This window comes from Mauremys mutica, chromosome 1 (assembly GCF_020497125.1).
Source record: "Mauremys mutica isolate MM-2020 ecotype Southern chromosome 1, ASM2049712v1, whole genome shotgun sequence".
Taxonomy (NCBI): Eukaryota; Metazoa; Chordata; order Testudines; family Geoemydidae; genus Mauremys; species Mauremys mutica.
Genome location: NC_059072.1, coordinates 124,087,466 through 124,113,076, shown reverse-complemented (window position 1 = coordinate 124,113,076; position 25,611 = coordinate 124,087,466). Strand labels below are relative to the sequence as shown.

The following is a 25,611-nucleotide window of genomic DNA, read 5'->3' as shown; positions in this document are numbered from 1 at the left end:
ACTGCCACTGCACATTGAGTAGATGTTTTCAGAGAGAGCTATCCATGAAGACTCCAAGATCTCTCTTGAGTGGTAACGGCTAATTTAGACCCTATTATTTTGTCTGTATAGTTGGGATTGTTTTCCAATGTGCATTACGTTGTATGATGACATAAGCCTCAGCTCAGCCAAATAACAGATGAGCAGTAAATTGTCGAACCATAGCTCTTTTCCCCGCTTCCAACCAAGCAGAGTGAACTATCAATCCAACTCTTGTGAGGGCTACGGAGCAGAGATATTGGCAGTAATTATTTCCTTGTGTGCTACAGATTAAAAACAGCAGTGAAGGCATTGTTTGTTAGCTGGGATGCATGGAAATCTAGCAACCTAACAAATATTTACAAGGGTGGCAAGAAATGGACTGTAGATTGCTCTGGCAGGAGTTGGTGTGTAATGATCTGTTGCTGTACTATAAACATAGAAACCAGTTAGCAACAGCAAAAGACCAGGGGAGTGGGAAGCCTGGGACATTATTTTCCCAAAGGTTTTATGTGCATTTGAGATACATACAAACAGAAACCTATCCCCAGGTACCTTAAAGACATTGAGAGCAGCTGCTAAGTCTTGTAACCAGGCCACTCGAGGTAGACATGCAGCATCATATCCTGTCCATATCCTGTCCTAAATGGGGGATTGAGTTAGGATACCAACTGGGGGAGATGGGGGAGAGTGATGAGAAGCCAGAGAGAAAGGGAGAGGTTTTTCTCACAGCTGTGGGAGAGAAGTAGATAGTCCGCAAAAGGTTCATATAAGAATCCATACATATTGCTTATCAGGAACAACTGAACTGTTTTGGTTTGCTCGTCACTAGCATAGCTATAATTCCTCTCAGGCCTGGTCTACACTACGTGTTTATACCGAATTTATCAGCGTTAAACCGATTTAATCCTGCACCCGTCCACACAACGAAGCCCTTTACATCGATATAAAGGGCTCTTAAAACTGATTTCTGTACTCCTCCCCGATGAGGGGAGTAGCACTGAAATTGGTATTGCCATGTCAGATTAGGGTTAGTGTGGCCGCAATTCAACGGGATACCGCCCGGAGGCCAATACCACAATGCACCATTGTGACCGCTCTGGAAAGCCATCTGAACTCAGATGCACTGGCCAGGTAGACAGGAAAAGCCCCGCAAACTTTTGAATTTCATTTCCTGTTTGGCCAGCGTGGAGAGCTCACCAGCACAGGTAACAATGCAGTCTCCTGAGAATCGAAAAAGAGCTCCAGCATGGACTGCACGGGAGGTACTGGACGTGATCGCTGTATGGGGAGAGGATTCCATGCTAACAGAACTCCGTTCCAAAAGACAAAATGAAAAAACAATTGAAAAAAATTCCAAGGCCATGATGCAGAGAGGCCACACCAGGGACTCAGTACAGTGCCGTGTGAAAGTTAAGGAGCTCAGACAAGCCTACCAGAAAACCAAAGAAGCAAACGGAAGGTCCGGGGCAGGGCCAAAAACATGCCGCTTCTACACTGAGCTGCATGCAATTCTAGGGGGGTCCGCCACCACTACCCCACCCCTGTCCGTGGATTCCGAGGTAGGGGTGATAACCTCAGCCATGCCTGAGGATTCTGCGGACGGGGAAGATGAGGAAGAGGAGGACGAGCTTGCCGAGAGCACACAGCACTCCGTTCTCCCCAACAGCCAGCAGCTTTTTCTCACGCTGACGGAATTACCCTTCCAGCCCTCCCAAGCCACTATCCCAGACAATGAAGCCATGGAAAGGACCTCTGGTGAGTGTACCTTTTTGTAAATATAAAACATGCTTTAAAAGCAAGCATTTTTTAATGATTAATTTGCCCTGAGGACTTGGGATGCATTCGCAGCCAGTACAGTTACTGAAAAAGTCTGTTAACATGTCTGGGGATGGAGCGGAAATCCTCCAGGGACATCTCCATGAAGCTCTCCTGGAGGTACTCCAAAAGCCTTTGCAGAAAGTTTCTGGGCAGGGCAGCCTTATTCTGTCCTCCATGGTAGGACACTTGACCACGCCATGCATGTAGCAAGTAATCTGGTATCATTGCATGACAAAGCCTAGCTGCATATGGTCCCGGTGATTGCTGGCATTCAAGCAACATCCGTTCTTTATCTCGCTGTGTTATCCTCAGGAGAGTGATATCGTTCATGGTAACCTGGTTGAAATTCAGGAATTTAATTAAGGGGACAGAGATGGTTGGGCTGTTTGCCTGTGGCTTAAAAGAAATCCTTCCCTGCATTTAGCCAAGCGGGGGGGAGGGGAAGGGAGGGGAGGGGAATTGGCGCTGAGCTTTTTTGCGTTTGTCTAGCTGGGATCTTCCCTGCTATCAGCCACGCAGTGGGGGGAGGGGTAAAGCGATCATCCCAGAGAATTGAATGGGGGCGGTTCTTGTGCTGCACATTAACAGGAAAGAAGCAGCACTCAATGGGCTTTGCTTGCTATTTGGGAAAGGAGGGTGCTGGATATATGAAGGCTGCAGAAGCCAAAAGACAATGGCTTACCATGGCCGCATGCAAGCCGAATTCTGATGCCCGGACCTGCGTCTGTGATCTATAACACCAAAGCCGCAGGCACTCAATATTAAGATGCAAAATGCGACCTTGTAGTGAGATCACATGTGCTATGTAAGGTGAATAGTGTTGTTCACCGTGAAAGAGTATAACCATTGTTCTGTAAAATGTATCTTTTTAAATACTTCTCTCCCTTTTTTCCCTCCCTCCTGCAGCTGCAAATTTTTCAAGTCTCCCTCCTCCATCCCAAAGGCTATCTCTCAGATAAGGCGGCGGGGAAAAAAAAGACGCGAGACGAAAGGTTCTCAGAAATCATGGAAGTGACCAGCAATGAAAGAGCTCATCTGAATGAGTGGAAGGACGTGGTATCAAAGTACAGGAAAGATGCCAGTGACCGTGAGGATAGGAGGGACCAACGTGAGGATAGGAGGGACGAACGTGAGGAGAGGAGAGACGCTTGAGATGAGAGGTGGCGGCAGGAAGATCTGAGGTGTCGGGATGCAACTCTGGGGCTGCTGTGTGATCAAATGGACATGCTCCGGCGTCTGGTGGAGCTTCAGGAATGGCAGCAGGATCACAGAGTGCCGCTGCAGCCCCTGTATAACCGCCCTCCCCCCTCACCATGTTCCTTAGCCTCCTCACCCACCAAACGACTAAGAACGCGTGGGGGGAGGCTCCGTGCACCCGCCCATTCCACTCCAGTGGACAGCCCAACCAAAAGGCTGTCATTATTTCGAAATTTTTTTAGTGGCCTTTTCCTTCCCTCCTATCCTCCTCCCAAACCCCACCCGGGCTACCTTGTCAGTTCTCGCTCTCTTTTTATAATTAATTAATAAAGAATACATGATTTTTAAACGAGTGATTTTATTTTCTTAGGAAGCAAGCGGTAATTGAAGGGGGAGGGTGGGTGGCTTACAGGGAATGAGTCAATGAAGGGGGGTTTCATCAAGGAAAAACAAACACAACAGTCACACCGTACCCTGGCCCGTGATGAAACTGGTTTTCAAAGCTTCTCTGATGCGCACTTTGTGAGAAGGGATGGATCCCGCGTTGCTCTGCTATGCTCTGATAACTGTTATGAAGACTTTATGTTCCCTTTTCTCTGCATTAGAGAAGTGCAGTATCTCTCGGAACATGCTCTGCTATGCTCTGATAACTGTTATGAAGACTTTATGTTCCCTTTTCTCTGCATTAGAGAAGTGCAGTACCTCCCGGAACATGTTTTCTTGCTCTGTGTTGGGCACTTTCTTATCTGGTGGAGACACTCAGCCAGGGTGCATGGGGTTTTCCTCAAGGCCACATCTGCCGAAGCATGATTGTTAAATTCGTGCACAGCATTCGTGCACAGCCCCTGGATGCTGTTATAAGCAGAACAACTGTATGCATCAGATATTATCTGTCATCATGATGATGATGATTCCTTGTGAACATTTCATAATGCACCAGTGAATAACATAAGCTAATGCAGTATGAAATACAAAAGTTGTTGTTCACGGGACTATTTGTGTGGTGCAGGGGAAGAGAAGATTGCAGGTAATAGAGCTTGTGATCAAAATGTAAAAGATGCCAGGAGACACATGCAAGCACCATCATTTTAGACTAGCAGGTAACCATTTCAAATGTACAAAATGGGATGAAAGTGGAGGGGCTACTGTAACCTTTAGAGACTTGTATCAACCTAACTACATCCCCTCTATTGTTTAGGTGACTACGGTAACTTTTTCACTTTCTGCCTTTGATTGTTTAATGTAGTTTTGCTGGACACTGTCAGTGTGCTTGTACTCTGAAAAAACCTTGTAAAAACCACATTTGTGGAGTACCATGTTTGTTGTCTTTCACTATCTTCTGCCTGCAATACAGCAAAATAGAGGACAGACTCCCATTGACTTCAAAGTGCTATGGATCAGGCCCCAAAGGAAAAAAAGAGCAGTAATATGTTTAGTTTTTCAAATTTGTAATGGCATTTCCCCCCCTGCTTTCAGTGCTAGAGATAAATGTAGAATGTACAGATTTGCCAAAATCCAATAATAGCCAATTTGGTAATTCAGAATATCTCCATGTATCATGACACTTAATTTAATCGTGTGTTAGATCTGGTGATACATTCTAAAGTAGAGGAATCTGAGAAATAGGAATGCCATTTTCTTGTTAAATCTTTTTCCATTATTGAAATTTTGCTTCTTATGAATGTGACTAATACCAGCCAATGGGCCAGCATTTGGAGATCTGCTCATACAAGTGTGACATTTTTACAGATATCTGCATGCCACAAGGATAATGCAACTTACCTGTGATGCTGCCCTTGCTTTTTGGAAAACTTCCAATGGTAGACTTGGTTGTAGTCAGGGTTTCTATATTTCTACGCATATTGCTACCCAGACTTCATATGGTGTTTTAAAACTTGATTCTTTTGTACATTGTTAGTCGTACACGGCATCAAATATACACCATCACCTTTAACCTAGAAACCACATCAGTGGTACATCTAATTAATCTTACACAGAAACAGCCATAACATTGGAATCTGTGATCTTAACTTTGTTAATATTAAACTAAAAGTACTTTAAAATTTGCTCAGTGTCTCACTAAACAGGCAAAGACATGGGCCCTGCCTCAGAGAGATCAGTTGAAATTCTAAATGACACCACTAAGACTGATAAACAGAGAAAAGCGAGGGAGAGGGTAGGATGAGATGGACAAGAAGATCATATACTTTTTTGCAGTAAGGCAAGTGTATAGCTTGATGGGTTCATTAATTTTAAAAAAGTGTGCAAGCGTTTGTGTGTTTTATGGAGGGACTGGTCATTTTCAGTTTAGCAGTAGCTTTAAACCTTTAATTTATAAAAATCTCAATAAAATGGTATAGAACAAAACTTTGAGCACTATTTGAATTTTTCATGGCTATTTGATGCAGAAACGATGGCAACTGTTCCAAAATGACCCCCTTGGTTGCAGTTTTTCACTGGGTTGTCTCACCTGTTTTTGGACATGCTTTGTGTTTATTTAAAAAAAAAACCAAAAAACCCAAAGCTCTCTGGGATCTGCACTTTGCTGGACCTGTTGTTGAGGAACTGGAAGTGAAAGTCTTATTAAAGTTTATTATTGACAGCACTGTATGCGATGTGAAAATGGCAAGGAAGGCAAGGACTTTTTCCCTTATCTACTTATTTATATGCTTTTCATGTTTTGGGTTAGCCTAGTGTGTCCTTATCCAACCTTAATTGTCAATTAAACTATGCATGTGTGCATGGATTTTGTTGTTGTTGGTTTTTTTAGCGTTCATTTGCATTTTTTTGGATTCATTTGCAAGGCCTGGTCTACACTGGGGGGGGGGTGTCAATGTAAGATACGCAACTTCAGCTATGGGAATACCGTAGCTGAAGTCGACGTCTCTTATTCCGACTTACCTCCCGTCCTCCCGTCCTCCCCGTCCTCCCCTGTCGACTCCGCTACTGCCGCTCGCTCTGGTGGAGTTCCGGAGTCAACGGGGAGTGCATTGGGGGATTGATATATCACATCTAGATGAGACACGATATATCGATCCCCGATAAATCGATCGCTACCCGCTGTTACGGCGGGTAGTCTGGACGTACCCCAAGACAGCATAAGTACATTTTTTAGAAAGGATTTGATTGAGGTCAGAGGACTTAACCTTAAACAGGTTTGGGGAATATGTTCCATAGAATCATAGAAGAGTAGAGTTGGAAGGGAACCTCAGGAGGTCATCTAGTCCAACCCCCCTACTCAAAGCAGGACCCACCCCAACTAAATCATCCCAGGTAGGACTTTGTCAAGCCAGGCCTTAAAAACCTCTAAGGATGGAGATTCCACCACCTCCCTAGGTAACCCATTCCAGTGCTTCACCACCCTCCTAGTGAAATAGTTTTTCCTAATATCCAACCTAACCCTCCCCCACTGCATCTTGAGACCATTACTCCTTGTTCTGTCATCTGCCACCACTGAGAACAGCCTAGCTCCCCCCTCTTTGGAACCCCCTTTCAGGTAGTCAAAGGCTGCGATCAAATCCCCCCCTCACTCTTCTGCAGACTAAATAAGCCCAGTCCCCTCAGCCTCTCCTCATAAGTCATGGGCTCCAGCCCCCTAACCATTTTTGTTGCCTTCCGCTGGACTCTCTCCAGTTTGTCCACATCCTTTCTGTTGTGGGGGGACCAAAACTGGACACAATACTCCAGATGTGACCTCACCAGTGCCGAATAGAGGAGAATAATCACTTCCCTTGATCTGTTGGCAATGCTCCTACTAATGCAGCCCAATATGCCATTAGCCTTCTTGGCAGCAAGGGCAGACTGACTCATGTCTAGCTTCTCGTCCACATAATCCCTAGGTCCTTTTCTGCTTAGCCAGTCGGTCCTGTAGCAGTGTATGGGATTCTTCTGTTCTAAGTGCAGGACTCTGCGCTTGTCCTTGTTGAACCTTATCAGATTTCTTTTGGCCCAATCCTCCAATTTGTCTAGGTCACTCTGGATCCTATCCCTACCCTCCAGCGCATCTACCTCTCTCCCCAGCTTAGTGTCATCTGCGAACTTGCTGAGGGTGCAATCCATCCCATCATCCAGATCATTAATGAAAATGTTGAACAAAACTGGCCCCAGAACTGACCCTTGGGGCACTCCATTTGATACTGGCTGCCAACCAGACATTGAGCCATTGATCACCTGTTGAGCCCAACAATCTAGCCAGCTTTCTATCCACTTTATAGTCCATTCATCCAATCCATACTTTTTAACTTGCTGGCAAGAATACTGTGGGAGACTATATGAAAAGCTTTCCTAAAGTCAAGGTATATCACATCCCCTGCTTTCCCCATATCCACAGAGCCAGTTATCTCATCATAGAAGGCAATCAGGTTTGTCAGGCATAACTGGCCCTTGGTGAATCCATGTTGACTGTTCCTGATCATCTTCCTCTCCTCCAAGTGCTTCAAAATGGATTACTTGAGGATTTGCTCCATGATTTTTCAGCGGACTGAGGTGAGGCTGGCCAATCTGTAGTTCCCCAGATTCTCCTCCTTCCCTTTTTTAAAGATAGGCACTAGATTTCCCCTTTTTCCAATCATCCATGACCTCCCCGATCGCCACGAGTTTTCAAAGATAATGGTCAATAGCTCTGCAATCACATCAGCCAATCAGGACAGTTGTTGGGCAGAGAGATTTCTTTAAAAACAAAAACAACCCCGTCCCACCCCATGCAGTTAATTTCCATCACAGGGACCAAACCAGGCAGGAGTTGGTTGCCTGGGCAGTAGTGGGTTCTCTGTCATCCTCCCCCACCCCAAAAAAACCTCTCTGAACTTACTCATCAAGGGGTGCTCCCCAGCAGTGTAAACCTCCTTGCCATCTGGAGCACAAGGCCTGTGAAAGCTGCCTTTTTCCAGCCATGTTGCCTGGAGAAGAAGAAAAGAGAACTTCTGGGTGTGGAACCTTTTTGTGGTATCTGAAAAAGGCTTCCCCTTTTCCTGGCAGGATCCAGGCAGTAGAAGCAGGACGGTGGACAAAGCACCTTTGGAACACCCTGGACAGCAGTGGTGACGTCACACTGCACTGATCCTAGTTTTGACATAATATACGTTTTTCTCTGTTAATTGTCTGTGCACAAACTTCACTAGCTTTGCAAATATCCATTCTCCTTTGCAAGAACTGGATTTGATTTTGCAAGCAACCTTTCTCTGATCTGATTTTGTCCCTAATGATTCCTTTTGTTAACTGTTCAGATTCATAGGGTTTGGCTATACAAAGTATGTCAGAATTATAATGGTCAACGGTCTCCCCTAGCAGTTAGTTTATTGTAAAGGAAATGTATCCTCCACAAGTGACATTTTTGCTGGGTTCACAGTAGTCTTGTCACATTTTAATGAGTTTTATCTAGCAGATTGCACTTCACGTCATGCTCACACTGGAATGTGTGGTCAATTTCCAGCACCTGTAGGCCTGATACCTAATACTGTGGAAAATATGACCCTTGCTATGGCCGAGTGACAATTTTTCAGCAAATAATAAATTCATCCCCCCCACACACAAAAAAAATGGTTTTTGGTTGCTCCAAAATGTGTTGGCGAATTTAGGTCACATTTGGCAAATAGCTTCAGCCAAATAAAAAAAACGAGTGGGAGGTTAAAAAAAAATATATCAAAACTGTTCATTTCGACATTTTCAAAACAGCCCTTTTTGACATATTTGTGTCTAGAAAGAAATCGTTCTGTTCCCCAAATGTCAGTTCTAATCAAATTTCACTTGGAAAATGTCATTTTGCTCAACCCAAATGAAATCTTTTTTGTTTTTATTTCAGCCAGGGGAAAAAACTAAGCTGCAGTTGATTCAAAACCAACTTTTTTTTTCCCTGTCTTTTGGCTTTGTATTCACTCAGCTCTAACAACTTGTCTATTTCTCAACAATCTCAAATGCTTCTGGGAAAAATGGGGAAACACGAAGGCCTGATTGTCCAGTTCTGATTGGTTCCTTTCTAGACTGAAGAATTTGGGTGAGTTAATTTTGTTCATTTCTGCCCTGGTTTACTCATTTCACTTTATAGTACAGATGTGAGCATAGGATCTCTGAGAGCTGTCTTTGGGCTTGTCTGCGTTACCCGCTGGATTGATGGGCCGCAATAAATCGACCCCCACGGAATCAATCGTGTCTAGTCTGGATGCGATAAATCGACCGCTGAGTGCTCTCCCGTCAACTCCCGTATTCCACCAGGGTGAGAGACGGAGTAAACGGGAGAGCGTCAGCAGTCAATTTTACTGCAGTGAAGACACCGTAACTTAGATCGATTTTCCCCTCCCGCCCCACCCCCACTGTAGACCAGGCCTTAATCACCAGCCTGTAAAGTCACTTTTTCTGGCCCAGTGGATATGTAATTATTTGTACAAAGTGGAATAGATCCAACAGGAGACACTGAAAATGGCCTGCTGATTAGGGCGGGTCCCTGCTCCGAATCAGGCTGGGGTGGAAGCTGACTGTGGGTCTTCTCCATCCCAGGTGAGTGTCCTAACCACTGGGCTGTTGGCCACTTTGAGGCCTGGGTGGTGTCTTTCACTCTCTTTAAAGATCTCAAAAATTTCTGAAAAATAAAATAGTTGTTTTCTAGCCAGCCCTAGTAATGAGGAGTCCCATCGAGTGTTACTGACTAAAATGATTTATTCAGAATGGAAAGTTTTTAAAAGAGAACCGAAGCCAACTGTTACCAATGATGCATTTTTATTTTTATTTTTTTTGGCAAGAAGGCAGCGCTGAAAACAACACGTTGCTTCTCACAGCACTTTCAGTTCCTGTTAGCTGCTGTTCTCTTTGCTCAGATACCATAGCTATCTATCTCCACCACCCTGCCCCCCAAATCTAGCTTCTTCAGCAACACTTCACCACTCCCCTGGCTGGTGAGCTGTTGCAAAGAATGTTTCTGCTATTCAGCAGCTTCAATTACCATTAATGTATCCGGAAGATGACATGTTTCAGATAAGTGTGTTTAATTCTGAGGCAAAGGTGCACTGCTTTGTTGGTATTTATTAGATGCTGCCAGATGCAATAGGTAGAGCTGGGTGCTTCGAATTCCTGAAGACCCCGACTGGTTGGGTGCAGGAGTCTGGTAGAAGGAAAACATACTGGACACTGGATGAATAGTTTTCTCTTCCCTAAGTGACCAGGGCAGGGGCTGCCCCCAGAGCAGTCAGGAAGGTGCTAGAAGCAAATAAGTCAGGCAGCCTCCATAAGACACCTGGAAACAATTAAGAACTGATTAGAAGCAATCAAGGGAAACAGGCTAATCAGATCACCTGAAGCCCATTTAGAACCTGCTGGGACTAGTTTAAAAGGAAGCCCCTTCAGAGAGACCAGCTGGTAGGAGCTGGGAGTAAGAAGGTGTGTTGCGGGAAGACTTGGAGAAAGAAGGCGTGCAGTGAAAGAGCTGGGAGGACAAGCACAGGGCTGCCCAGAGGATTCAGGGGGCCTGGGGCAAAGCAATTTTGGGGGGCCATTCCATAAAAAAAAGTTGCAATACTATAGAATACTGTATTCTTGTGGGGGCCCCTGTGGGGCCCGGGACCTAGGGCAAATTGCCCCACTTGCTCCCTCCGCCCCCCCGGACAAGCATGGTCAGGTACCAAGGAAGGTGCTAGGAGGGGCCGTTTGGGGAAGTAGCCCAGGGAAGGGCTATAGCTCCAGTAATATAGGAAAACTACCCATTGCCAGTGCCATTAGGGTCCCTGGGCTGGAACCCGGCGAAGAGGGCAGGCCCAGGTTCCCTCCAACCTCTAAAAAAAAATGCTCCCTGAGAAGGAAGACAGGGACTAAAGAGGGCTCTTACACCAAACCCATTGACTGGCCGATTATGAAGGTGAATCAGTCAGCTAGGAGGGGAGAGAGGCTACATTGAGGGTCACAGCAAACCTCTGAGGCAAGCCCTAACCACCTAGAAGAGCAGGACCCCCCAAGGCAAAGCCAGAGTTTTGCCACACTATGTAAATCAGAAGAGGGTAAAATAAACTGCCTAGTAGAATAGTCTGGGCAGATCAAATAACTTCACTTGCTGAATGGCAGGAAATCCTGTCCAGTGAACTCGGAGGAATGACTCGGCCCCAGGCCAGAACGTGATGGGGCTAATAACAGCGGGACAGCAGTAATGTACCCTGGTCCAACTGCAGACTGTGATGGTAGACAGGCTTCCCCCACATACTCCAGAGGGAGGTATAGGCCCTGATAGGGTGCAGGGAAAGGGAAAAGGGCACTGGTTGTTTCCCCTTCCATCCCGGAGGATGGTCTTGGTAAAAGCGAGGGTACGGGAGCATAGGCCTGTGTTGTGAAGGGGGAGGTGAAATTCTGATTTAGATATTTTCATTGGAAAGGTCTAAATATTAAATCAGGGAGCAGACGAGAGTGGAGCAGAGCCAGAAGTGCGAGGGCAATCTGGATAATTCTCTCACATTGTGTGCAGAGGCGCTGGAACAATTTGTATAGTGGGGGCTATTGAGAGCCATAGACCCAACCTGTAAGCCCTGTAGCAGCACCCCCAGCATCCCTAGTTCCAAGAAGTGGGTATTCACCCACGAAAGCTCATGCTGCAAAACGTCTGTTAGTCTATAAGGTGCCACAGGATTCTATGTTTGTGGGACTTTGTAACAATAAAACAGCACAGTGGGGCGTCACAAGGGAATGAGAAAGCAGAATACGATCAGCGAAGATCATTGTATGTTTTGCCAGACTAGCAGTTGGGATCTCGTGAGAGGAACATGTTACCATGGTTGGCTTCACTCGAGCAATCAGAGTCAGGAAATGACTGTCCTTGTCCTTACTAAGTAATCAACATCCTGCCCTAACAATTGCAGCTTCTCCACACCCAGCCTTTTCCCAGGGCTCTAGGATTGCTTGGACGGCAGCCCTACAGAGACAGTCCATCCCAATTCTCAGCTCTCTAGAATCATTACTACATTAGTCTGATCAAGAGTGTGGCCTGAAGTGAAAGAAAAAGCTAGTTTGGGGCCAAATTCTGCTCCACACAACCCCACTGAAATCCATATAGTTGCATGGGTGTAAACAGAGGGCAGAATTTGGCGGCATGGTGTTAAAGGGAGCATGGACTGTCGCCTGGTTATATGTTTCATAAAGCGCCTAGCACAATAGGGCTGCAGTTTCTGATTGAGGCCCCTGGATGCTGCTACAATACAAATAAATAACAATGGTGATTAATAAAATAAGCCAGTGTATCGTGAAAGTCAAAAATATATACTTGCATAAGGTTACAAAATATGGATTAATGTTCACTGTTTCTATTGTCTTTTGTGTTTAATAATTTCCTTTTATTTTTTTTCCAGATCACCCTATTTTTTATTGGAAAAACAAGGCCCTGGGGTAGAGGCAAAAATGTACAAAACGCCCATCTGCGTGCTACAGCTAAGCAGGGTGGTGATGAACCACAAGCTCTGGGCTGTGTTTATCATCACCTTCAAGTTCATGTCCTTTGTCTCCATAATGTTTTACTGGAAAATCACCGAGGACGCCAAAGGCAAGCGTCTGCTCTATGGCTTGCCTCTGGAAGTCAAATGTCCTCGATCTGTGCCTTCTCCTCCCCCGGCTGTATCTGGCAGGCCACCTCCACCGCCTGGGGATATATTTTTTGTGGAGACCTCAGAAAAAACCAACCCAAGTTTTCTCTTTATGTGCTCTGTGGAATCAGCAGCCAGGGCTCACCCTGAGACCAAAGTTGTCATCCTTATGAAGGGCTTGGCAAACAGAAATTTCACTCTTCCAAAACACTGGGGCTTCTCCCTGCTGAGCTGCTTCCCTAATGTGGAAATCCGGCCACTGGACTTGAATGACCTTTTCTCTGGTACCCCTCTAGCTGACTGGTATTTGGTGGCCCAGCACAGATGGGAGCCTTATTTCTTACCCATACTTTCTGATGCCTGTAGAATTGCTATCATGTGGAAATTTGGGGGTATCTACTTAGACACAGACTTCATAGTCCTTAAGAACTTAAAGAACCTCACCAATGCTCTTGGAACCCAGTCCAAATATGTATTGAATGGGGCTTTTCTCTCTTTTGAAGCCAAACACAAGTTCATAGAGCTTTGCATGCAGGACTATGTGGATAATTACAATGGCTGGATCTGGGGGCACCAGGGCCCACAGCTTTTAACCCGTGTTTTCAAAAAATGGTGCTCTATCAGGAGTCTCCGGAGCAGTAAAAGCTGTAAAGGAGTCAGTACTCTTCCCAGAGAAGCCTTTTATCCCATCCGCTGGCAGGACTGGAAGAAGTACTTTGAAGTGGTCAGCTCTTCAGAGCTTCACAGACTCTTCAAGAACACCTACGCGGTGCATATTTGGAATAAAAAGAGTCAAGGGACAAGATTTGAGATCACCTCAAAAGCTTTGCTGGCTCAGCTGCATTCTCATTACTGTCCTTCAACATATGGGATAATGAAGAAGTATTTTTGAAAGGAATTGATTGACCCACCTGTCACCTAACTGAACAAAGGAAGTAGCCAAAACTGTTCAGCCTTCCAAGCAAAAATGTACATTTGAAAGCGCTTATATCTCTGTGAATCATCAATCACCAGGCGGTGTGATGTAGTGAAATTCAAAGATAAATGTAGAGCAGGCTGAATGTAGGTTGAACACAGGAGTTAACTAAAGACTGAGCAGTGCTTATCTCGCTTTCCTTCCTTTCCTTACTACTCTGGCTGTGTAAAGGGACCTTAAGATCAGGGGCAGCTCCAGGCACCAGCATGCCAAGCACGTGCCTGGGGCGGCAAGCCGCGGGGGGCGCTCTGCTGGTCGCCGTGAGGGCGGCAGGCAGGTTGCCTTTGGCGGCATGCCTGCAGAGGGTCCGCTGGTCCCGCAGCTTTGGCGGACCTCCTGCAGGCGTGCCGCCAAATCCGCAGGACTGGGGACCTCCCGCAGGCAAGCCGCCGAAGGCAGCCGGCCTGCCGTGCTTGGGGCAGCAAAATATCTAGAGCTGCCCCTGCTTAAGATGGAAGTAAATGTTACAACACTCTGACAGCATAAAGAGGTTTTAAAGTGAGAGTAAACAGTTTTTATTCTGCCAACAGGGCATAAAGAGGCCTTGGTATAAATGAAAAGCTGGACCCAGGTCATTGGTTGATTCTTGTGAACTCCCAAATATTTTCTAAGAAATAAAGTGTGGGAAGTAGAGGGAAGATGAATTGAGGAAGACGTTAAAAGGAGGATCAGAAAATGCAGCCAGGGAAGGGAATAAGGAAGATGAGAGAAGAAAGAAAGGTCAGATTTTATTTTTAAACTTTTTTTTTTCTTACTGCAGAAACCAGTGGCTGAATGGAACTTCCACATGTTCCAGCTTTTATTTTACAAAGCTTTAATGGGACACTGCTGTGTGAACAAGGAGCCATGTGCTATATAGTCCTTGCTCAGTTCTTAATGGGGCAAATTCCCATTGTCTCCAGCGTGAGGTTTGACTGTGTAAGGAATTCAGGGTTTGTCCAAAGGTGTATTGTTTTTTTTTAATTAAAACTTCTAAGCAGCCATTGGACAAACTTTTTTTATTTTAAATGAGGGTCAGAATTAATATGCTATGAAGATGCAAGTGATGGGTGTGTCCAAATTATGTCTTGTCTGTCTTCTGATTGGAGAGCTGTAAAATGTCACTTCCTTTTGTTGGAATGATCTGTGGATTTATGTGCGTACACCCACTGCAACTCTCCCCACCCATCTCCATCACAGTAGTATCTGAGCAACTATTAATCATTTTATTCTTACAACACCATGGAGAGGCAGGGAAGTACCACTCTCCTATTTTACAGATGGAGAACCGAGAGACAGAGAGATTAAGGATGGGAGTTAGTTGCCTAAATACCTCTGAGGATCTGGGCCGAAGCTCCTTGCCCAAGATCACATAGGAAATGCATGGCAGAACTGGGAGTTGAACCTAGGTTTTTCTGAACCTCACTTTAGCACCGGAACGGAAAGATCCTGCTTCTTACACTTTCAAATCTTCTGTGGCATTCTGCTGCTATTTCTGGCACAGAAAGTAGCCTGGAAGTGCAGGGGTCTTCTTTGAGCCCTGAATAAATGCTACTGAAAGCATCAGTGGCTCTCAGACTCTTCCTAACTGATGTGGAGGGGAGACAGTTTATGTTGTGGAAAAAGTTGTGTCTTTGCAGACTCCCAGCACTGGGATGAGCCCAAGGAGAGACCATGAAAGCTTTGGGACTTTTGACAGGAAATTCCAGTTTCCATAAACTCAGTGTAAAATAAATGATGAATTCTATATTTCCTTTCTTACACAACAGATTGTAGCTGTGTGCTGTTACTAATGGGATCGTGTTAGCATCACAACATTAGTGAACTACAGTACTTGCTCTGTGTGAAGGCAGAGATGAGCTGCCAACAGACCTGTCAGGGGGAGTGTAGCAGTGATGAAGGGCAATGAAGGGGATGGCTTTTTTGCAACATTGAAGGGACTTGTTGCTGAAAGGGTCAGGTAGAATAAAGTGGTGATATATTTTGGAAAGGAGGGGGAAGCATTGGGTGGGAGAGAAATTTTGCTGCTCCATCTCCCAGCTTTCGAGCCTTCATTTGAAGTTTCTGCTGCTACCAACACAGGGCACCTCTCCTGCCTTTAACTCACCACCCACCCACCTGTCTGTCTCTGATCTTGAGACCTGACACTGCAAGAGACTGAACATCGCCTGTGAAGTGAAGGGGAGCTGAAAAAACTTAGAATCTCACAGGAGGCACTCAGCACCTTGCAGGAATGGGCTTTTACTGGTTAAGTTGGATTCAACTGTAGCCTCCACAATGGGAAAAAATGTGCTGCCTTTCTCTGTCTTGACCACCACTTCTTCCTGCTCTTTGATTCAGCTGGGAGTCTATAGCATGATTTGGAGCACAACTGAACTGACAAAGAAGCATTAATAGCTATAAGGGAGGCAGGCTGCCAGTTAACATGTCAGTCTCAGTGCACATGCACTCTAAAACAAGATTTATAGTAAGAGGGGTCACCCAGGGCCACAGACGTGCTGAGATGGGGTTGTCATGGGCGAGTGGAGCATCATCCGTCTCCTACCCTGTACTCTGTAATGGAAACCATAGTACTATAAAATATTTTAAACACCTTGTCTGAGCCTTAAACAGTTGGTTTTCTTTTGAATAAAGATGGGCTTGGGCTATTAACTTCAGATCTAAAAATAAGCTTTTCTGATGTTCAGGGACAGTGGCTGATCCAGAGCTCCATTTCATGAACATGACTAATGCTGAATCCTAATGGGATGGTATCATCTGGCACTTCTGGAAAACTGCTCTAAGTCGTGATTCGACCAACACTGCTGACTGCTCTGGCTCTGTCTGACCTTCAAGTGTGCAGCTGCTTCGGGGCTTTTTCAGCTTCCCAGCTCAACCACAAGCAAGCACAGATTTGCTCAGCTGAGCCAAAGATATGTATAAAACAAAAGACAGCCTGAAGCATAGCAGGCCAAAATCTTTCTTTCTTCCTTTTTCTTTTTCTTTCTCTGTTTACTTGCAACCACCCCAATGACACAAACAGCAGAGCAAAAGGACCCTAACCTACTATGGAACTCATCCCCCTCACTTCACAAGGCTATGAATAATCAGGTGTGGTTTATTTTTCTCTCTCAACCTTAGGTCACGTTCTTAGCTTTACTCTCCTTTTCCTGTGTCTTAAAGTCATTTTGATCTTGTTGGTTTCCCCTCAGTCCTCAACCCTGAGCACTTCAGAATACACACATTTTTTTTATTTTTTTTATTTTTGAAAAGTGTGTACTTACCAAAACCCAACAATGTCTAAGAGCATAGGAACTGTGTTCTTACACAGCCCATGGGGCTGCTGTATGACGGTATCCTGTCTCCCAGCCACTGGAGCCAATGTTGGCTATTTCAGAGGAAGGCAAACTGCGTACCCATTGTAACTTTGCAACACTATATGCTGGGGATCTTCCTGAGCCCTACCTCATGAACATTTTATATCTGAGACATTAGCGGTGATAGCCCTTGTGTTTTTTTTCCAGCTTGTCAGTGCAGCTGCTATTCCTGTCCATATAAATGGATAGAAATGCAAGAAATTGCCAGGTTGGAACAGATCCCTGGTCTGGGTAGTATGGTATCCTATTCCTAGTATTTCTCTTTTACTTGGCCTCAGTCCAGCTGAGCAATGAAATGTTAGCTGAGCCAGGGACAGCTTAATGGTCAAGGCATAGACTTCTTTTGGTCAGGCTGCATCACAAAGTGTGCACTTTATTTGGTCACACTCGTTGCCTCTGAATTTCATGTAAAATATAGCACTGCTTATGTGAAAAAGTGCCTTTTCATAGAATGGCCTATTTCTCTGCAACTTGCAAACTGCATAAAGAGCTTTGCACTAATCCCATGTTCTCTCCACTGCTGTAAATAGAATAGAGGTCAGTTGTTAAATTGGGAGGGAGTCCCTCTGTCCTAGTAGAACATGGGAAGTTGCGTCAGTTGTGTCCTGGCAGATTAGCTTGCAGTATGTTAGGAAAATTCTAAATTTAGGATTTGAGTGGAACGTTGTTGATTCATGGCAGCTTAATATCAGGCTAAAGGAAGAGGCCAATCTAGTCTGCAGTGAAATGCATAATAAAGTCCTTTGCACATTAAGGATCACGTGCCTTGAATATCTCCATTCTGACTGCTGCCTTAGTGGTACTGATCATACAGATAAAAGGGGTGCCCAGTGGAATTCAAATGTTTCATTTGCCTGGTGTTTCCTTTTCCATTTTGAGGAAAATGAATACAATATCCCTCTCTCATCCATGCATGAGGAAACAGACTTGAGCCAGTAGTGGTTGTATTGGAGCCATTTGCCCCTATTGTCCCGCCTCAAGGGTTAAATAGATCTGGTTTAGAAAAAAAAATTGGATAGAACACTCTTCTGTCATAATGCAGTTTTGACTAAATCAAAACTTTTTGCAGGAACATACAGATTTTTGATTAAATTTTGCAGTGGGTAAAAGTCAAAACAATTTGTGTTCAGAGTAAGTTTGATTTTTGTTGTTGTTTTTGGCTTTTGGTATTATATTAAAATACATATATGTAACATTTTAATATGGTATAAAAGTCACAACAAAATGAATTGAAATGACACTTTTAAAATGAAATGTTTTTACATTGATGAAACATTTCAAAGCTATTGAAATTAAATGTTTAGATGGTCCCAAGTTGATTTTTTTTCCCCCTTCTTGATTTTTGGTTCACAGGAATCTACAAAATTTTGGCTTTTCGTTTTGGTTTGGAGCAATTTTTTTTTGTCAGACTCTCCTGCAGAATGAAAATTGTGGCTCCCAACCAGCTCTAATAAGCTGTAATGTTGTCTGAAGCACCAGCCAAATGCAGTTCAATGTGGAAGAATCCATCATCGAGAAGGGAAAGGGAAAATTTGGTTGTGGTTTTAAAAAAAAGTTCAAAATAAGCTGGAAGCGATCCACTGTGACCTTTTGTTAGTCAGATAAGCAAGCATCTATGTCTTTCCCTGAAGACTGTCAAAATTTAACTGGTGCTCCTGTTACTTAGCTTGCACTGAGATATGGAAACCGGTGGGAACTTTCTTTAAGCTGTAGCCAGGACTTGCACTGATAATCGAAGGTAGAGATCAACAGTTCACTGTGATCTTTTCTCACCTTTTTCAGGGTACTGTCTTTACAAGGCAACCTGGGTCAGGATTTTCGCTTCTAGGCAAAGGAAGCTCCTGCAATATTGCAGCACCCTCTGGGGTGAAAAAAGCTTTAAAAAATTTTTTTTGTTTTGTTTTTGGCATGGATAGAGACCACAGGCACCATTTTTATTGCCAGAGGTCCTAAGTAGAAATCCTGGCATATTTTTAAAATCAAGAATTAGTGCTGCTGTTGTCTGGATTTATGCCATTTGATGCCTTTTCAGAGATTCATCCTCTTCTTAAAAGAGAGAAACCAAAGCAGCCTTTGGCCTTTTCCTATTGTTCAATGTTTATGGGGGGAAAATAAATGTAATTTTTACCTTTTTATTTCATGTTTCTACAAAAAAAAGTTTCATTTTGTTTTTCAAGTGATTGTTGGAAAATTTATGTAATCTGCATGTTATTGTCTAGACAAGAAATTTTCATCTTATCACTAGAAACAACTTGATTACATTTAGCAGTGTTGAAATAGCATTAGACTAGCCTAGTTTAAGCAATTTTTAAGATATAAATTACGGCATGCAGGCTGGATGCGTAGGCAGTTGGTAATGTCAGTGCAAAATATTCAGCTCCTGTTCTCTATCCAGCGTTATGATGACCATACAAAATGACTATTTATTTGGTAACCTATGTAAAATAAGCTTGGTGATCTTGGTCCAGAAAATGGACAGATCCACACCATAAGAAACTGTATTGCAATTTACACTACTCTTATCAGTGAGGTCAATAATCAGGGCCCTAAATTAGCACCGACCACCCTCTTAGTCTTAATAGTGGAAAGTTTGCACTTCCATTGCCCTACCTATATTTGTGGACCTGATCCAAAGCCTGTTGAAGTCAAGGGGAGTCTTTCCAGTGACTTCAATGTTTTTTGAGTAAGGCAATGGATGAATAAAGGACCTTGTGCACCAGTACTGTCATTTTGATCCCCAAACTGACTTATTTGCAAAATGAAATATGTAGCTCCCAGGTTTGTCTTGTATCCTGCTGAGGTTCAGATAGGCAGTGAAATTGGCAGGTTTATAAACACCCAACCCCAGCGCCAATATACAAATACCTGATAACAAGTTTTCAATTATTAAATACTAGCTCAGCTTTATTTCTCTAGCTTTGCAATGGCAGCTTGTGTGTTCTGTTGTTCCCGAAAGTGTATCTGATGATAAAATCATTTCCAGTATGTTCAAATCATGTTACTAATAGCAAAGTGACTGAAGTTTTACTGTGACCACACTGAATCATGAATGAAGGGAACAGATTTCACTTTTAATGTGCAAATATTAAACATGTTGTTTCAATACTAAATAGTAACGTTCTTCTTTTAATTGTATGCCGTGGTGGTGTAGCTGTGTGTCCCAGATATTAGAGAGACAAGAGGGGTGAGGTAATGTCTTTTATTGGACCAACTTCTGTAGAGGAGAGAATGACAAGCTTTCAGGTGACACAGAGCTCTTCCCAGACCTGAGGAAGAGCTCTGTGTTGCTTGAAAGCTTGCCTCTTTCACCAACAGAAGTTGGTCCAGTAAAAAATATTACCTCGCCTCCTTGTCTCTTCTTCTAAGGATGGGAAGCAATGGATCACCTCTGACTGTTGCTTGATTGAGGTCTTTGTGGTTCTGACATTAGAGATAGTGACCTTTTTAACAAGGTGAAACTGCTGCCCACGGAGGACTGAGAAAATCCAGGTGAGGAAATATAATGGGGAAACTATCCATATCGCAAATTCTGTTTACCTTTATGATGGAGCTGTATCCCTTGTCAAATTAACCCCATGTGAGCTTTAAAGGAAGACAAGACCATTGCGGAGAAGCTAAATGAACTCTACACATCTGTCCTTACTGAAGAAAATGTGGGGGAGATGCACACAGCAGAGCTATTCTTTTGGGTTGACAAATAGGCTTGCCAACTTTCTAATGGCACAAAACTGTACACCGCTGTCCCGCCCCCTTCTCTGAGGCCCCATCCCTTCTCCGAGGCCCTGCCCCTGCTCGCTCCATCTCCCCTCCCTCTGTCACTTGCTTTCCACCACCCTCACTCACTTTCACCAAGCTAGAGCAGGGGGTTGGGGTGCAGGAGGGTGAGGGCTCTGGCTGGGGGGTGTAGGCTCTGTGGTGGGGCCAGGAATGAGAGGTTTGGGATGCAGGAGGGGACTCTGGGCTGGGGCAGGGGATTGGGGTGCAGGGTCCCAGCAACACTTATTGTGGCTCCCAAGAGGCAGACCCCAGCCCCGCTAGGCACATGGGTGGCCAGGGATGCTCCGCATGCTGTCCTCGTGCCCACAGGCACCATCCTCACAGCTCTCATTGGTTGCAATTCCCAGCCACTGGGAGCTGTGGAGCCAGCACTGGGTCGGGGACAGCATGCAGAACCTCCCTTGCCACCCATGCAGCTGCATCCAAGAGCCATGTGGAGTTGAGAAGGCAGGGACCCTGTCTTAGCCACGGGCCCCCACTGCACTGCCAACTGCACTTTTGATGGCCCGGTCAGTGGTGCCAACTGGAGTCACCAGGGTCCCTTTTCAACTGGGCATTCCTGTCGAAAACTGGACGCCTGGCAACCCTAGTGACAAATCTGAAGTATTGTACCGCATTGATGTGTCAGTAGAAGAGGTTTTAGAACAAACTGATAAATTCAACAGTAATAAATCACCAGGACCAGACGGTATTCACCCAAGAGTTCTGAAGGACCTCAAATATGAAATTGCAGAGCTAGTAATAGGAGTATATAACTTATTGCTGAAACAACCTCTGTACCAGATGATTGGAAGGTAGCTAATGCAACACCAATTTTTAAAAAATGGGCTCCAGAGGCAAACCTGGCATTTATAGGACCGTAAGCCTAACTTTAATACTGGACAAATTGATAGAAACTATCATGGACTGGAAGGGACCTCAGTAGGTCATCTAGTGAAGTTCCCTGCACTCAAGGCAGGACTACATAATAACTAGACCGTTCATGACAGGTGTTTGTCTAGCATGTTCCTAAAAACCTCCAATGATGGAGATTCCACAACCTCCCTGGGCAATTTGTTCCAGTGCTTAATTACCCTGATGGGAAGATTTTCCTAATGTCCAATCTAAACCTCCCTTACTGCAGTTTAAGCCCATTGATTCTTGCCTATCCTGAAAAGCTGAGGAGAACAATTTTTCATCCTTCTCCTTGTAACAATCATTTATTTACTTTTATGTACTATTTTTTCAGTCTTTCCTCATCGGTCACATTTTCTAGACCTTTAATAATTTTTGTTGCTCTCCTCTGGACTTTCTCCAATTTCTCCACATCTTTCCTGAAATGGTGGTGCCCAGACCTGGACACAATATTCCAGTTGAGACCCAATCCATGTGGCGTACAGGTCAAGAATTATGTCTCATGTCTTGCTTACGACACTCCTGTTAATAAGTCCAAGAATGATGTTTGCTTAATTTGCAACAGTGTCACACAGTTGATACTCATGTAGCTTGTGATCCACTATAGCCCCCAGCTCCCTTTCTGCAGTACTCCTACCTAGGCAGTCATTTCCCATTTTGTATGTGTGCAACTAGAGGTTGATTCATGGGGCTGGGGCTAGAGCAAGTGAGGGCTCCCTCCCCACCCATTCCACCTGTGGTCTTGCCCCTGTTCCACCCCTCTACATGTGACCTGCCCATGGCCCCATCCCTTTCTGCCCCTTCCCTGGGGCCCTGCCTCTGTTCCCCTGTCCTCCCCATTCGTCCCCCCCAACTGTGGCCCAAAGATGCTCTGTCCCCCTGTTGCAGCTCTAGGCTGCAGCGAGGAGTGAGAACTTCCCTAACCCTGAGGCCTCAGCAGGTAGCGAGAGCTCCTCCAGTCCCAGGGCCATAGCAGGGGTCCCAGTGTTGGTGCTTCCCCTGCTGCCCCCTGGCAGATGGGGTGGGAGGCGCTGGCGGCTTCCTCTGCTGCCCCCTGGCTTCTGCTGGGGATGGGGTCAGGGCACATGAGGCTTCCCCTGCTGCCCCCGGCTTCTGCCAAGGACAAGGTTGGGGGGGCGCAGGGAGCTTCCCTGGCTTCTGCCAAGATTGGAGGATGCTGGGGGCTTCCCCCCCCCCACCAGGCCCACCCCACACATCTGGCATTGTTGCTCAGGAGCAGGGTCTGGGCATGGGGGCTCTCCCTACCTGCCCAGGGCCCCCAGTTGGCTGGGGCCCCTGGGCACGGGCCCCATAGGCCCAGTGGCTAATCCGCCACTGTATGTAACTAATTGTTCCTTCCTAAGTGCAGAACTTTGCATTTGTCCTTATTGAATTTCACCTAGACCATTTCTCCACTCCATCAGGATCATTTTGTATTTTAATCCTGCACTTGCAACCCCTCCTCCCAGCTTGGTATCAGCTGCAAACTTTAGAAGCGTACTCTCTATGCCACTATCGTAATCATTAATGAAGATATTGAACAAAACTGGACCCAGAACTGATCCCTGCGGAACCCCATTCAATATCCCTTTCTAGCTTGACTGTGAACCACTGAAAACTACTCTCTGGCAACAATTTTCCAACCAGTTATGTACCCACCTTATAGTAGCTCCATCTAGGCTATATGTCCCTAGTTTGTTTATGAGAAGATACATGCAAGACAGTATCAAATGCCTTACTAAAGTCATGTTATATCACATCTACTGCTTCCCTCCCATCCACAAGGCTTGTTAAGCTAGCAAAGAAAGCTATCAGGTTGGTTTGACATGATTTGTTCTTGATAAATCCATGTTGACTGTTGTTACGTATTGCCTTATTATCTTTTAGGTGTTTGCAAATTGATTGCTTAATTATTTGCTCCATTATCTTCCTGGTACTGAAGTTAAGATGACTGGTTGGTATTCCCCGGGTTATACTTAATCCCCTTTTTATAGATGGGCAATTTATTTTCTCTCTGCCAGTCCTCAGCAATCTCTCCCATTTTCTGTGAGTTTTCAAAGATAATCGCTAATGGCTCAAATATCACCCTAGTCAGCTCTTTGACTATTCTAGGATGTATTTCATCAGATCCTGCTGACTTGAAGACATCTTTCTTGGCTAAGTAATTTTTAATTTGTTCTTTCCTTATTCTAGCTACTGTGCAGGAGGGATATCCCACTCACACTCTGGGAGCACTAGGACACAGGTGTGAGTTTGGTGAAAAGGGATAGAAAGGAGCCAACCAGAGACTCCACCCAGTAGAAATACATAAAAATGGCCATATTGGGTCAGATCAAAGGTCCATCTAGCCCAGGATGCTGCCTTCTGTCAGTGGCCAATGCCAGGTGCCCCAGAGGGAATGAACAGAACAAGTAATCACCAAGTGATCCATCCTGTCACCCATTTCCGGCTTCTGGCAAACAGAGGCTAGGGACACTTCAGAGCATGTTTTTGCATGGTAGCAAGTAGCAGCCAAAGCAAGGGTCTTTGGATATTCAGAGAACTTTCTATAATTTTGACTGGACTTTCTCTGCCCTGTGCTGATTGGCTGTTTCCTCCAATCCTCTCCCACCCATTCCGTCACACTCTCTTAATCTCACCTTCACTCCACAGCTGTCCCTCTTACCATGTTCTCCCCATTATTTTCCCCACACCACCCTTCCCTTCAATGTCCCCTCTTCATTGGCACCACACCTAACTCACTCGGGCCCCATTCTTGGTTGGCCTTAAGCACTAATGTAATACACATAATAACAGTGCTTGCATAATTACAATATAAACCAGACATCTGAGAATGCCTCTGTGGTATCCTTCGGTCTGTTATATATGTAAGCAGAGTCTGAATGAGTGCTCCCCTGACATTTAGTGGTGAGCTGTGGAAAAAGATTTCAGGAACTGATCTTGTTTGCATGGACACACCCACCCTTCCTAGGTGTCAGCATGTTGGGACTGCTTGCCCTAATGATCACTCGTGGCTGGTGTTGGATCCCCAGTCATCTTGTTATTGGGGAAGCAGTAATAAAGGGTTGTTACCCTTGTGTGAACTGAGAGCAGCAGAACTGTACCTGGCATACCCCAATGGAGGGACTCATCCTCAATTGAATGGCACTGGCTAGTCATGGGGCATGGGTTTCAAAGCCCAATGAGTTGAGAGAGAGTGAGGATAGATATTTGTACTATAGGTGGTGTGGGTTCTAGATACCAGTTGACCCTTCCTTTCTCCATGGTATTAAAAAAATAAAAATAAATTAGACTTAATTGAGAGTCATGTTACACACCGAAGACCTGAAATCATTGATGTCTATGTATTAGATCTACTTTGGGACAGTATCTCTATTGCAAGAGACTACTCAATGTACTCCAGCAGTGAGGTTCCCCCACTAACAGCTGAAACCATTGTGTTAAGTGGGGGGCTTGAAGACATCTTGGCATGGCCAGCAGGGCAGCTGGTGGAGAGGGCCAGACCAGAGAAGAGCCCTGCAGAGAGGCACAGCAGTCAGCCGTTGGGGGCGACGAGCGAGTGCCCAAGCAGCACAGCATGTAAGGTGCCTCCTTACCTCCACCACCCCCACACACACAAACACACAGGGTGGGAGATGAACTCTGCGGATGAACTTCTGGACTCTGGCGCTGCACTGGCCAAGGACAGCAACTGTGCATGGGGTGCAAAGAAGGGACAGGCACGTTAAAGGGATTTTGGGGTTGCTGGACTTAAGACCCTGAGGGGAAAAGGATGCTGCCCAACTTACTTGGGGGTGGGTCTTTTGCTCATGGTTTGTGTTTATGAACCCTAGTTGCAGTGTTTACCCAAATTAATGCTGAGTTAATTCCCTCCTTTTAGTAAAAGTTTTTGCTACACTCAGACTCTGTGCTTGTGAGAGGGGAAGTATTTCCTTGCAGAGGCGCCCAGGGGAGGTGTGTAATTGTCCCAGTCACTGGGTGGGGGCTCGAGCTGGTTTTGTGTTGTATTGTTGAAAAGGAACCCCTAGATACTGAATCCGGCCCT

General features: G+C 45.1%; 1 protein-coding gene across 4 annotated transcripts in view; it reads left to right on the top strand.

Annotated features, from left to right (window-relative positions):
- The window catches only part of A4GALT (alpha 1,4-galactosyltransferase (P blood group)), a 91,654-nt gene that overhangs the window by 37,219 nt on the left and 28,824 nt on the right, over positions 1-25,611 (top strand). For 2 of the 4 annotated variants that reach the window (XM_044994409.1, XM_044994406.1), the window contains one exon: positions 12,354-13,799. The exons of 1 other annotated variant lie outside the window; for it this stretch is intronic. In XM_044994409.1, coding sequence (XP_044850344.1) covers positions 12,403-13,476 — 1,074 coding nt within the window. In that variant the 5' untranslated portion in view covers positions 12,354-12,402 and the 3' untranslated portion in view covers positions 13,477-13,799. Of the gene's footprint in view, positions 1-8,836; positions 9,029-12,353; positions 13,800-25,611 lie in introns of those variants that run through there. One more of the 4 variants, XM_044994399.1, reaches the window with a different exon arrangement.